Source organism: Cryptomeria japonica, chromosome 9, assembly GCF_030272615.1.
Source record: "Cryptomeria japonica chromosome 9, Sugi_1.0, whole genome shotgun sequence".
NCBI classification, from domain to species: domain Eukaryota; kingdom Viridiplantae; phylum Streptophyta; class Pinopsida; order Cupressales; family Cupressaceae; genus Cryptomeria; species Cryptomeria japonica.
In genome coordinates, this window is record NC_081413.1 from 235,586,953 (window position 1) to 235,602,109 (window position 15,157).

Here is a 15,157-nt window from a genome sequence, read left to right on the forward strand (position 1 = left end):
TTGATTTTTTTATAAAGTATTTCATGCATCTTTCCCCTTTTATCTTGACTACCCAACAAAAAATGAAAAAAAAAACTAGTAATTTTTGTCTACTTTTCAACAACTACCACTAGTAGTGGGCAAATAAATGACAACGGAATAACTACTGCTAAAATATTCACCTCCAACTGGATATCCACAAATAACTGCCACCCAAATTGAACCCACCTCACATTTCGGAAAAAAAAAAAAAAAAATCTGATTCATTCTCTACCATTCAAATTAACAGAACGCCATTAAAATTCCTTAAAACATCAAGCCAGATTTTCCCCACAACCAGTCAGGAATCAAAAGAGTCGATTTCAAACAATAAAAGATTCAATATATGATTTTATATCATTTACAAGATCATTATATTTAGAAGAACAGAAGAAAAAAATTACAAACATGATAAGATTTTCATAGAAGATCATTTTTTCTCAGTATCAATTCCAAAAAAGAAAAGATTCATCAATTCCGAACAAGAAAAGTTTCAATCTATTCTATGAACAGACCCCGAATCCAAAATACCCAGAATTCTTTTCAGAAATTCTCTGGGTATTTCTTATCACCTTTGATTTTCAAAGATCTACAAAACCCAAATCAAAATATACACACAGAACAGAACAGACGACAAAAAACAAAAGTTGATCCATTCTTTTATTACAACAGCAGCTACTCTAACGCTGTATATCAGTCAGTGTATATATGCACACCAATTACAACAGTAAACAAGGCCATGAGGCCAAAAAAAATGATGGAATGTACCAGAACAGATCTTCCGCTGGTGGCCCAGTTGCTGAACTCCACTGAGCGGTCATTGCCGGGAAGCTGAAACAACATCCCTGGAGACAACAATACAAACAGTATAACCGCCACCACAACTGGTCCCCAGTCTGCCATTAAAACACCGTATCTTCTGACTTCTCTGCTTCTGCCACAACTTTCTCTCTGTAAGGGGGAAAATATTATTAAGTAGCAGTTTTTAAGCTTCTCTCTCCAGAAAGTACTGGACAGGAAAAAGGTGATCTGTAGCTGTCAAAACATTGTTTTTTGCTTCTTAAGTCGGTGCGGATTTGATATGCATTTGATTCCTCATTAAACGAGTAAGACAAATTTTTGTGCATTATGGCCCTCCACGCGTCAAATTGTGAGTGGAGATTAGTGCACAAGTGGTTTACTTTGACCGTGCCGTCAATTCCGTAATAGAAAATTAGGTCTTCTATCGACGGCCCCGATGGAGTCCCGAGTTTTCGGAGAAAACGTTCATCGTCGATGGTTTCGTTTTCGTTACGTGTGAGAGTTGCCTTCGTGGGAGTTTAAACGAACGCCGTGGGCGAAACGCAGACGTTTTTTATTTTTATTAATTTTTTTTTTTAAAATCATGATTGGGCACTCATTTTAGGGGAAAAGAAATAGAAATGGCTAAAATTTCGGCAAATTTAATGTGGGAATTGTACGGGACGGGGGACGTGCAGTCTGAGATCTTTGGATTGAATCTCCACCGTCCACGTGTGGAAACTGTATACTTTTTTTTTCTCATAAAGCTCACTTTATAATTTTGGTTTGGTTTTAAAATAATTGCATAAAATTGGATGTGGACGGTGGACCTACACTAAATTTGATGAGTGAATGTCATTGTTTGTTAGTATTTGCCGTTAGGTAATGCTGATTCTTCATGTTAGGTGATATTATTACAATCAGTATTGCTCAGCAATTCTATCTTATCTTTAACAGATTATATGCTAGAATATTTTCTTGCTTAAAAATTAATTGTCTTTTACACAATGAATTATCATCATTTTGATTGGCAATTTTTTTTATATATTATGGGCGATTAATGTGGTATTATTATCATTGTGGTATCTGTTGGTGTAAATAAATATTCATTATGGATATTATTACACTTTACTTAAATTAACTTAGGATAATGCATCTCTTCGTAGTTTGGATTTGAGACACTTAGGGAAGTGTGCACATAGGGATAGAGCTTGTAAGAGAAATTCCACCTTTTGTGGTCTTATTTTGCTGTTACACTCCACATTCGGTGGGTCATCCACCTCTTGTGGAATATTATATTATTTCTCCTACCTACCCCTAGTATTTCTTACCTACCCTTGTTTTTCATTGAGCCACATGTCATAATTGTGTGCTCGTACATCCATATGGCCTTGCCTATATAAGCAGGCCTATATTCATTGTATTGGTAAATCCAGTTGATCATTTGCATATTGATGAGAATACAGTTTGTTCTTGTCATTCTATTGTCTCTCTTTTTATGCTTTTCATTGTGCCCTTGATCTTGGCAAAATCCTACATGGTATCAGAGCCATTGGGGCTTCATTGATTAGTCTTTTGGAGACATTTTGGAGGCTTCAATTTTCGGATTTGGGGATCTTCATTTTTTGGGGACGTCGTACAACGATTTGGACATCACGGTTGAATCTGGGAGGCTGTTTCTATGAATTTCGACTATAAAGTCGACCTATTTTTGTGAGAAAATATTTTTGCCCATTTTGGCTATTATTGTACAAATTTCCATATTTTTTTGTAAAGAAAAATTTTCTGAAAAAACAAAAAAATTCGAAAAAGGCGATCGAAAAAAAAAAGGGGAAAAAAATAAAAATTATTGTTTTAGGGGGGGTCCCGTGACCACCTCCCTCTCCGTACTCTGTCATTTTTTTTGCAATTTTTTTACGGGCCCCGCCGCCTGTACTCCCCGGTCTCTGTGCCTGCTTTGGCGTCTGTCCCGATCGCGTACCCCGTGGTACTCCCACCATCGTCCGTGGGTTTTTCCAGCACCGCTACCACCACTCGACATTGCAGCCGGCAGTCCGCTCGCCAGCCGAGTCCTGCCGTTGGTAGACCTCCCTTCGACCGGCAGCTCACTCCCTGCCGCCGGCACCTCTCCACCCTGCCGGCACCGTTCGCTCCGGCAAAAAGCTTCCGGTCACTGCCCACCATCCTCCTCCTCTCCGGCAGTCCTTAAAACCGGTGGAACCGCGTCCGCCACTAGCCCGCGGTCAACATCCGTACGACCTGTCAAACAACCTGCACAGTTAGCATATTTGCCACGTGTCATCAGTCCGTACGGTACAAACATCGAATGGGCAAGGAGGCAAATTTTTTTGACGAGTAGACGAGCGTCAAATTTAAGCCCGTCATTTGCTGACATCAGTGCCACATCAACAGATTTTTGAAAATTTTTGACCCCCTCTTCATTGAGCTTTTCAGTTTTGCAGTTCAACTTTGAAATGCCATATCTTGCTCATTTTTGCTCCTTTTTTGGTGTAATTTTGTTTGAAATGGGCTAAAATTTCATTCTCTTCACAGTGGTATGGTTATTTTCTAATTTTGGTGCACAGGTTTTTTGGATTTTTTGGATTCTCTCAGCTGTACCTGTCCAATCCCCAATTCTGCAATTTCAAAGGCCTCGTTTGAGCTCATACGACCTCCTTTTTAGGTGCCGGTTTTTTTGAAAGTGCATGTTTTTTTGTCTACTTTCATAATCTATGATCAGATTTCAGGGATTTTGAGTGGAAGTTGTACTTTCAGATATTGGGCTTATTTGGCCTATTAGGTACTTGTAAAGTGCTTGGATCTTAATTTAGATCTCTTGCATTATTAGTTTGAGTCTCTTTTGGCCTTATTGAGACAGTTGTAAAATTGAAATCAGAAGCCCACTTTGCCATTTTTTGCAAGTGGCCCATTGTATACGCACTAAGTATAAAGTGTCAAATAATCACTTTTAGGGGGGTTCTTTGATTGAGTGAATTTGGGGGGGTGTCTTGTGTGATTGTGCCTCTCTTTGTGCTCTTTCATTTTTTGCAATGAGTCCTCATAAATTTCCACCTTTAACTCCACATAATTATGCATCATGGAAAATTAAAGTATGGAGTAAATTAATGGAAAAGGGTCTCACGCATTACATAGATGGAACAATAGCAGCACCACCTGATCCTAAGGCTGATCCTAATGCTCAATTAGAATGGCTCACTAAGAATTGCATGGCTCTTGGAACTTTACGCAAGTATGTATCAGATGACCTCATCTTTCATATTGAAAAGTGTACTACAATCAAAGATGCCTGGGATATGTTTCAGAAATTGTATGGTCAAGTTGATGAAATCAGAGGTTATCAGATTGACAATGAGCTCACCAACTTGGATCCCAAGAGTTTTGATACAATCCAAGATTATGTCACCAAAGCAAATGAGCTAAGAGCAAAGCTTAAGGATTGTGGAATTGACAAAAAGGATGCTCAGTTGATATTCAACTTGTTGGACAAGCTTGCACCAGAATATGCAGCATTTGTGTCTAGCTTCCAAACTCATCATTTGACAGTGGGGAGTTCTTATGTTATGCCTTCATTTGATGCTTTCACAGAAATGTTGATATTGGAACAATCTAAGTTGTTGAACATGGGACTTCTCAAGTCTTCAAAGTCTAAGGCTTTGGTGGCTAATCAAGGGAAGCAAGGAAGTCAAGGCAAAGATTCCAACAAGAAGAAGAAGCAATCCAAGTCTAAGCCACAACAGGAAAAAGGACAATCATCCTCTCCATCACAAGGCGATTTTTCATCCTCTTCCAAGAAGGGGACACCACCTAAGAAGGATAAACCAACTTGTGCATATTGCAAGAAGTATGGTCATGATGAGCATCGATGCCACACAAAACAAGTTGATGAGTTAACTAATCTTCTTAAGAAAAACAACATCAACTTGCCATCTGCCTACACAAAGAAGGATTCATCTCCTTCCTCTTCCTCACATTCTAAGGGAAAAGGGCAAGCATTTGTGGCTACAACAGGTTCTTCACAGCAATGGATACTTAACTCGGGTGCTTCATATCACATGGGTTCTACAAAAGAGTAGTTTTCTTCATTGGAGCCATCTAAGGTACCTCACATTTACATAGGTGATGATACACAAGTAGAGGTTGAAGGGAAAGGTTCAATTGACATGGATGATGGAACATTTGAGAATGTTCTCTATGTTCCTAACTTGTCTACCAACCTTCTCTCTATCTACCAAATCACTCACTATGGAAATGGGAAAAAGGTTGAGTTTACACCAGATTCAGTTGTGGTAAAGGAACTTGATGATGATGCCTTGGTAGCAGTGGGCCAAGTCAATGACAACTCAAGGCTTTATTCATTCTCCCACTTTGTGCCAAGTTCACCTTCTAGGGCCTTGCTTACTCATTCAAATTCAGAAAGTAAGCTATGGCATGAGTGGTTTGGTCACCTCAACTACCGCTATCTTCAGTAGCTCAGCACTAAAGACATGGTCACAGGTCTACCTCGAATCAGTTTTTCAGAGGGTGTATGTTCAAGTTGTTCTATGGGCAAGCATCCCGAGGAGAAGTTTGATAAAGGGAAAGCTTGGAGAGCTTTGGAAGTTCTTCAACTTGTTCACAGTGATGAAGCAGGTCCATTTCCAGCACCTTCATTTAGTAAGGCTCGCTATGTCCTTGCCTTCATTGATGACTACTCCCGCTTCACTTGGGTCTACTTTCTTATTCATAAGAGTGAAGTATTTGACAGATTTCAGGACTTCAAGACTCATGTGGAGAAGCAATCCGGGAAAGTGGTCAAGATTCTTCGTACAGATAATGGAAGGGAATATGTGAACAAGAGGCTTGAAGATTTTTGTACACTTGAGGGAATTGATCTTCAGCATTCTGTTGCATACACTCCACAACAGAACGGAGTTGCAGAACGCAAGAATAGAACTCTCAAAGAAATGGCTAGCTATATGATACATGCACGTTCTCTTGATCCCGCCTTTTGGGCAGAGGCTATCAGTTGTGCCACACACATCCAGAATCGGGTTCCTCAAAAAGCTTTGCAAGGTATTACTCCTTTTGAGGCTTGGGCTGGTAGGAAACCGATTGTGAGACATTTCAGAGTCTTTGGGTGTCCAACATGGGCTCGCATACCTCCGCGGAAACGCAAGGCATTGGAACCACAGAGTCGACCTTGCATATTTGTTGGATATCTTGAGGGTGTTAAGGCATATAGATTGATGGATCCTAAGACACATGAGGTGTTCATTTAGAGGAGTGTTCACTTTGAGGAAAGTTCTCCTAGCTTAGCCTCTCTACCTCCTCCACCTTCCTCCATTGTGGATAGTGATGCTAGTGATTCAGATGATGAGACTCCTTCAACTCCAACTCGCAGGGTTACACCTCCGCAGGGTCCACTTGCAGTTGAGGAGCCTCGTTCTCCACCTCCACCTAGACCTCGTTGGGCTCGACAGACACTTGAGTCCGTGGGTTCTCTTGTTGGGGATCCTTCAGATACATGGAGAACTCAATCACAACATCAGGGTCTTCCACATGCATTCATTGCTACTGCTTCTGATCCACATACATTTCGGGAAGCATCAGGGGTTCCTGAGTGGGACCAAGCTATGGAGGAAGAGTATAGTTCCTTGATGAGGAACAACACATGGGATTTAGTCCATCTCCCAAAGGGGAGAAAGATGGTTCGATGTAAGTGGATCTATCGGACCAAGTTTGCAGCGGATGGTAGTGTGGATAAGTATAAGGCTCAGCTTGTTGCGAAAGGTTTCTCTCAGGTTGCCGGTGTTGACTATACTAAGACCTTTGCACCCGTAGCCAAGATGAACTCCATTCGCTTGACACTTGCTATTGCTGCAGCTCATGGTTGGGCTGTACATCAGATGGATGTGAAGAGTGCTTTTCTTCATGGTGATCTTGATGAGGAGATTTATATGGAGCAGCCACAGGGTTTCATCCAGGACACTTCTTTGGTTTGCAGACTAAGGAAATCTCTCTATGGCCTTAAGCAGGCCCCCAGGGCTTGGTACGCCAAGATGGATTCCTTTCTTCTCTCCACAGGGTTCACCAGGTGTCATTCTGATCCGAATGTCTACATTTTGTGACAGGATGACTCTCACTTGATACTTGTGCTCTATGTTGATGACTTGATCATTACAGGGAGTACTACATCCATCATTAGTAGGGTCAAATCTACTTTGCATGACAGATTTGCTATGACTGACCTGGGTCTTTTGCACTACTTTCTCAGGATAGAGATTTCACAATCACCTTCCAGGATTACACTATCGCAGCCCAAGTATGCTCTTGATCTACTTGCACGCTTTCATATGGCTGATTGTAAGCCTACCCTGACTCCCTTTCTTTCAGGAGTCAAGCTTGAGGCTCAGTGTTCTTCTCCACCAGTTGATGCCACTCTGTATCGTCAGCTTGTGGGTAGTCTCATCTACTTGACCCATACACGCCCTGATATTTCATTTACAGTTAGCATGGTTTCCCGCTTCATGCAGGAACCACATGAGCTTCATTGGAAAGCCACCAAACGCATCCTTCATTACATCCAGGGTACACATCACTATGGGATTCACTATGCAGCAGGCACAGGACTTCGCTTGGTTGGTTACACAGACTTCGATTGGGCTGGCGATCTTGATGATCGTAAGTCTACCTTCGGTTATAGTTTTCACCTTGGTTCAGGCCCCATTTGTTGGTAGAGCAAGAAACAACATGCTATTGCTCTCTCTTCGACTGAGGCTGAGTATCGAGGCGCTGTTAACGCAGTGACTGAGACCATTTGGCTCCAACAGATTCTCACAGAGTTTGGATTCACCACTCCACAGTCGATAGTTCTACATTGCGACAATCAGAGTGCTATTGCAATCTTGAAGAACCTGGTCCAGTACCAGTGGACCAAACACATTGAGATTCATATGCACTATATCTGAGAGCTCATTCAAGAGTAGGTCATTGATTTGCTGTATTGTCCTACAGTGGAGTAGGTTGCAGACATATTCACCAAACCTTTCACCGAGAGTAAGTTCCAGCAGTTGCGAGCTCTCTTGGGGGTGTGGGGTGTGTCATTAGGGGGGGTCAACTAACTTCTCCTTCATCTCTTATGAGGGGGACTTTTTCCTCTTTGAGGTTTTGTCCTTCTTCTTTCAGAGTCTTTTGCACTTTCATCTCTCTTTTGGGGGGGAGTTTTTTCCCACTGGGTTTTCTCCTTTTCTCCGTTTGTGAGAGATTGCATTGCATGGTTTTGCTTGCATTTGCATATTGTACATGGGTACCTATCATGGCCTAGTAGCCAGGACCCATCTTGCATTGTTGACTTGAGTCTTCATTCCCCTAAGTTGCACTTAAGGGAGGGTGTTGGTGTAAATAAATATTCATTATGGATATTATTACACTTTACTTAAGTTAACTTAGGATAATGCATCTCTTCGTAGTTTGGATTTGAGACACTTAGGGAAGTGTGCACATAGGGATAGAGCTTGTAGGAGAAATTCCACCTTTTGTGGTCTTATTTTGCTGTTACACTCCACATTCGGTGGGTCATCCACCTCTTGTGGAATATTATATTATTTCTCCTACCCACCCCTAGTATTTCTTACCTACCCTTGTTTCTCATTGAGCCACATGTCATAATTGTGTGCTCGTACATCCATATGGCCTTGCCTATATAAGCAGGCCTATGTTCATTGTATTGGTAAATCCAGTTGATCATTTGCATATTTATGAGAATACAATTTGTTCTTGTCATTCTATTGTCTTTCTTTTTATGCTTTTCATTGTGCCCTTGATCTTGGCAAAATCCTACAGTATCAATAGTGACGAGGAATGGACTTAGTGTTATGTTTATGTAATTGAATTTGATGGAGCATAATTATGTTGAGAGGCATCTACAATGACATCAAAATGTCCGTAAACCAAAATCCATTTTTCAAACAATTTGACATGCAAATGATAGGTAAATACATGAAATATGCCGTGTTAACCCTCGCCACTTGTCTCCAACTAGAGTCATGGTTTTTTGCATGTAGGACTTTAATGGATTTGTATTCTTGGTGTTTAGTATTTTAGAATAACATTTATTTTACATATGATTCTCTTCTATTATAAGATATCTCTCGGCATATTTTACATATATTTTTTAAATATAGATATACTAGTATTTACTATTTTAAACATTTTGTATTGCCAGATGGATCTTATGGTGTGTTTGGTTTGATTTCAATATTGAATGATTGGAATTTTTTTTATTTGCAGAAGGCTCGAGGTCAAGGTTCTATGGAACATCTACGATGCGGGTAAGCTTTGTAGTTTTACATGTTGTTTTAAATCTTTTTATAGAAGTTTTGGTAATGTAGATGTGGTATTCCTTATTAATAAAGATATCTAGGTTCTAGACTTGAACTCATGACCTTGGCTAGGGCAAAAGTTAATTTGTAGAGGAAATAACTCTTTGAGAAACAAGCTTCTTCATGTTATGAGGTATTAATGGTGTGTGTCCCAATTCAGGAGAAGTTTGTGCATTGGGAAAAATGCCGCTAGAAATAGGTATCCATTTTTTACAAAATAGGTAGCCATTATGCTTCAAGTGCTCGAGTCCAAATTTACAATGGGTATCCGTTATGGTTTGGTTCTTGATGTGTAATGGATATCTATTTTCTACATTACAAATACCCTTTTCACAAGAGTTTTTTTTTTGAAAAGATTGTGAGCTCATTTTTTAGTGAATCAATAGTCGGCGAAAGAGGAAAAAATAGAATGGGTGACTGATTGTGTTTACTCCACACCATGCGATCTCTTGTTGGAGAAACAACCCCACATTCCATATATGCATCCATCCCTTTTTACTATTTCTTTGCTTTGAAATCAAATTCAACAAAGGCTAGGGTTTACTATGTTTTAGGGAAAGAAATGATTTCTAACTTTCCAAATCATTCAACTTCTTTAGTAATGGTTGTGAGAAAAAAACAAGATGATAAATTACACAATTATCTAGAATTTCATGATAATTTAGATACAAACAATGAAGATGATCTTAAAATAATGACAATCTTTAAAGCCTTATTTAAACAAGCATAATGGAGTTTCTCAAAACAAAATCATAGTATACCATTGTCTCTTAACCAATTTAATTCCAAGGAATGAGTGTTTCTTTAAAAAGATGTAACCACATTTCATATGACATAATCTCATATTATTCCACTGTCTCTTAACCAATTTAATTCTAAGGAACGAGTGTTTCTTTAAAGATGTAACCACCTTTCATATGACATACCCTCATAGTTGCCCCTTGAAATCTTAACGAGTATAACCTATATGTACTCATTGAGTCACCCACAACAACTGGCTTTCAAAATGGTAGGAACTCCCACTCTTTGATGTTCTAATAAATTGGTCTAAATATTTTGCCTAGGATCATAAGGACATGAGTAGGATACATCAAAATAATTACACTCATCATATTTTTCCTAGGATCATAAGGACATGAGTAGGATACATCAAAATAATTGCACTCGTCATATTTTGCCTAGGATTAGAAGGACATGAGTAGGATTCTTTCCAAATGCATTGTCAAACTCTAGAATGAGAATAACCACATCTCGAGGTGATTCAATGGACCTAACTCATCGAATACCTTAAGAAAAAACTTCTTGAGTTTTTTTAGTAGGAGAGTAGCCATTGATATGTGTCATCAAATCTTAAACTTAAGTAGCATCTATTATGTTTTAGATTTTATATATTTTATTTGTTTTATCATTGTGAGGAATAATTGTACCTATGGCTATAGAGAGCATCATCATCCAACTAAGAGACTAGGAAAGTCCATTTGTTTGCCCAATCCCATATGTAAATGACCTAGGCCCTTAGGTTAGGATTTTTAATCTCCTATTCAATATATGCAATAAAATTATCCATCATTTTCTCACCACGTACTTGGATCCTATGAGCACTAACTATATTTATCTATTCTAAGACATTTCCAACTAAGGTTCTCTTTCCCTTGCCATGGCCAACGAACATCAATACCATTCCAGCCACTGAGACTTAACTCATAGTTATAGAGAGATGTTGACTAGGTCAACCCATATAATGAGTCATTGAAATGTGTTGACTTCAAGGATGAAGATAACTATAAAACACTTTTTTTGAAGAAAGTAGATGTGATTGAGTCAAAATTCCATGGAGGAAGGAGTCTTCTTAGCTGTTGAATGTGTGAAAAAACCTAGCAAATTTTGGATACTCCACCCCACACAAGATTGACTGTAGTCTTTACATCCTTTCACAAGAAAGGAATATCCATATCTCATGCACCTCATGATAAAAAAAATAGTAGTTTCATGTCCTTGCATTCATAAATCTCAAGCCCTTCTCATTCAATGAAAAAATCAACAAATCCAATGCATAGGGAAGATTAATAGGGGCACTGGTTATTCAAATTGAATGGAGGCAAATTCATTAGGATATGGTGTGGGAGACTAACAACTAATTATTGTGAAGGGTTGTTGGGTCATTCATGTATAGAATACCGCAATTGAAAGGTACCTTCTGCAATGTCTTCTGACAAAGAATGCGATGATAAATGGAGTTGTGGATTCCTTTAAAGGCCTTTGATTTGAACCACTTCATACCACACTCTTGCTAGAAAATTAATCCTTAGCAAACCAAAACAAATTGATCTAAAAATCAAAAAGACCAATAAATCTAGAAATATATACTAGACTAAGATTGACTTTTATGTCAATCATGCCCAAATAAATCTAATCCTTTTGCAGCCATGTTCCTTCTAAGCCATAGCACAATGCCCAAATAGAGGACAAGAAATAATGATATATAAATGCTATAAGCTTCTATATGTTTCTTAGGACAAAGGGTATTTTTAGGTGCCTTTATTCATGATCAATTAAAACACCCCTTATGCCTAGCCCAGCTACACCCTTCTGGCAGTGCCTTTACCTACTATGGGCTCACTAATTCATGGAATAGAAACAAGATTACATTATCTATTTATCTATTCTAAGTCATGCATCACATCAACAAGACATAGTGATAGAGAGAAGTTTGTGGTGACCAATGGGGGAAGGAAAATATTCTAATAAATCAAATACAAGGTAAATTTCACAAGATCGACCTTGATAAAATGTCTCCTCTTCCCACTTCTTAGAGAAAATGGAACAATGAATGCAAATAGAGGTTGCCAATATAAGAACTTGAATCACATCTCCTTTGAGTTGCCTCCAGTACCCAAAAACATTGCAAAAGAAAGATCTACCAACTTTGAACTCCTTTCATATTCTCTTTTGATGCTCTTATCTTCAAGATATTTGGTCTCATTTTTTTGAGTCTTTGGAACCTCTATTGGGTCTTTTCTAGTTCCTTTTGTATAGATTGGTCCCAATGGTTGGCTCCTACTAAGAACCCAAATCTCTACCTTTTGTGGTCTCTTATGCCTCATATTGCCTGGGGGTGTTGAAGGAAATGAACAAGAATTTTTTTAGGGATGTTGCTTGCCCTTCTTATAAGCTTGCTTTCAAGATTTGACTGGCTATCAAAGAGAACTTGCTTGCTTGCTAGCTTGCCCATTATTTCCATGTCTGGCACTAAGGTGATTGTTTTTTATTATGATTACACGACTACTCAAAACTGGCATCTTCCTTGTGACATCTCTATTCCTCTCAAGAAGTTCAAACAAGTCCAATAGAATTTTATTTGGAAAGCTCCTTCAAGTGGATGGGTTAAGATCAACAAAGATAGGATGACCAAGGGTAATCCATGGCCAGCTAGTTGTGGGGGATGGCTCATGATCACAATGGGAGGTCTGTTTCAGTAGTGGCCCTCCCCTTCGACAATTAGACAAACCACTTTGTTGAAGCTCATGCTACTTACATTGGGTTAAAACTATCTCTTTACGAGGGTCACGAGAAAGTTTGGATTGAAAGTGATTCTTACAACATCATCAATTGTCTGAAGGGAGTCCAAAAACCTAGCTAAATCATCCAAGGACTTATTGTAGATTGTTTGGAGATTATTAATACCTTAGATGATTGCTTCATCTCCCATATATGTAGGGAAGGAAACAATGTTGCGGACCTCTTTGCTAACTTGATTGTTGTTAGTGAGTCTAGGCATTGGTGGGGGACAAATGACCCTCTCCCCCTTGAGATTAATTGTTTGATTTCTAAGGAAGCTCGTGATTGATAATGTGGTCTACAACCTTTTGGATTATAATGATTATTCTTATTCCCTTTAAATCTCTTACAGAATGGGAGTTTCTGAATCCTTCTCAATATTTATAGAATTTATGTTATTCTTACTTGGATTGTATTGCCTTTACAACTAATGATTATTGTTAGTCCTTCTAGTCTACACACCACACAAATTGTGGGTGTTTTTTTATTTTACCTTAGCTTTATTTTATCTCATCACTTTCTTGGGTAATTCTATAGCTTTCCTTTGTCTTTTTTTTTCCCATATTACAATGTCCTGCTTCTCTTCTGGTGATCCCCTTTTTTCCATGGGTGGGGATAGATTTTGCATGGAGACCAATTCCTATGAGAAGTGGCAGGAGATTACTTGAATTTGGAGTAAACTAGTGGCGGGTGGGAAGAACCCATTTTTGGTGTAGCTCCACGGCCATGATCCGTTGGCAATGAAGGCTTTCCTTAGTAGCTAGAAGAATGAGACCCTCTCTTATTACAAGGTGGATTTGGTGGTCTCTGAAGACCTAAATTTTGATGTCGTTAGCTTGAATTATGAGGACAAGAAGATTTACAAAGACTAGAAGGCATCTAAGGAGGATCTTGCCTTGTTTTTTAAAGAGGACGAGTTTGTAAAAGTAGAAAGGACCAAGTCTAGAGGATACAATCATGGCACCATCAAACCTTTATGTGCAGAGATGGTGAAAACTATCATGAGGTACTTTACCCTAGATGGTTGTTGTACCAATCTTTTTAGTCACCATTTTATTCTTCTCAATCATTTTCACCATAAGTGCTTTGTTTCCTTCTCATTTTACCTAGTTTCATCTCTTACTACACTAGTATTAATAATCATAGAAAGAACTCCACCTCCCCAGTTCTCCATGATGGCCTTATCCTTCTTATTATGAAATATGCTAAGTCTATGTCTATTTCCCTTAAGCCCCCTATGCGGAAGCATAAATTGGAGTATGCCTAAAATGTTATGGTGCACTACTCTGATATGTTTACAGATTTAGAGGATGAGGTCTCTGATGAAGAGGCTTGCTATCACACTGTAGATAGAAAGAATCTTGTTGCGCAAAAGAAAGCCAAAAAAGACCCTCTCAAATTTGGTCTAAGGGATTTTGAACTAAAAAGGATGAGGTTGAATTTATTGGACATTGTTGCTGCTAGGATATGTTGTTGTCATTGATGTCAACATATTCCTATGATTTATTGTTCTAGTGTTTGTAGATTAGTTTATTGGGATCATGGTTTGGCATATGGAGTATTTATAGTGTTATTACATCTTCCTGTATTGGTTTTAGTAATCTAGAAAGCTTAATTGATCATGTCATATGATCCGGTTTGCAGTTTGTTTTTCTGATCAGTGCTTTGCAGAGTTTAAGTATTTCCTCGGGTATATTCCGGTGTGATCAGATCTTGAGCATGTTGGAATCCAAGAACATTGAGAAGGGGGGTGAATTAGTGTTCTACCAGAATGATCAATTTTAACCTTATTAAAGCATGCATACACCAGCCAGTATACCGGTACATATAGAATTGAAAGAAGTAAAGCAACCAATATGCAAATCACATAAATGGATACCATAACACACAAAATTATATGTGGAAAACCTCAAAGAGGAAAAAAAATGGTGGGATTTGTGACTCACAATATCAATCCACTGGCCATATGAAGGGATATTACAAAACATAGGGGCTTGCACTTGGAGGAAGGCTTATAAGCTAGAGCACACTGCTCAATCACAATAGGAGCCTCACTGACTACATACAAATCTAGACTACAATCCAGAGAAATGATTGAACTGCAAAGATAACATCTTCTATGCCTGAATACGATTCCAGATAAGCTTTGTCTATTCTGGTCTGAAGCCCTAAACCCTTTACCGAAATACCTCTTACATAAATATCCTCACATACATGATTTATCTCATATGTTTCGCATTACATAACATCATCCTATTCTCCTATCCATCCATTACATATCATATTTTTTCATATAAGAAAATGATCTAACCAACTGACCTATATACCCTTCACAATTCATCATGCCTTATGTCGGCTTACAAAGATATTTACAATATGAATATACATGTCGGCTAGATAACATGAATATCAAAAACTAT

The 15,157-nt window shown here is 38.7% G+C and overlaps 1 protein-coding gene across 1 annotated transcript; it reads right to left on the reverse strand.

Annotated features, from left to right (window-relative positions):
• Positions 1-654: 654 nt before the first annotated feature.
• On the reverse strand, positions 655-1,054 carry LOC131076965 (uncharacterized). The gene has a single exon (XM_058014320.2). It carries the CDS (start codon positions 919-921, stop codon positions 712-714), a length of 210 nt encoding a protein of 69 aa, XP_057870303.1. The 5' UTR covers positions 922-1,054; the 3' UTR covers positions 655-711.
• Positions 1,055-15,157: the final 14,103 nt, after the last annotated feature.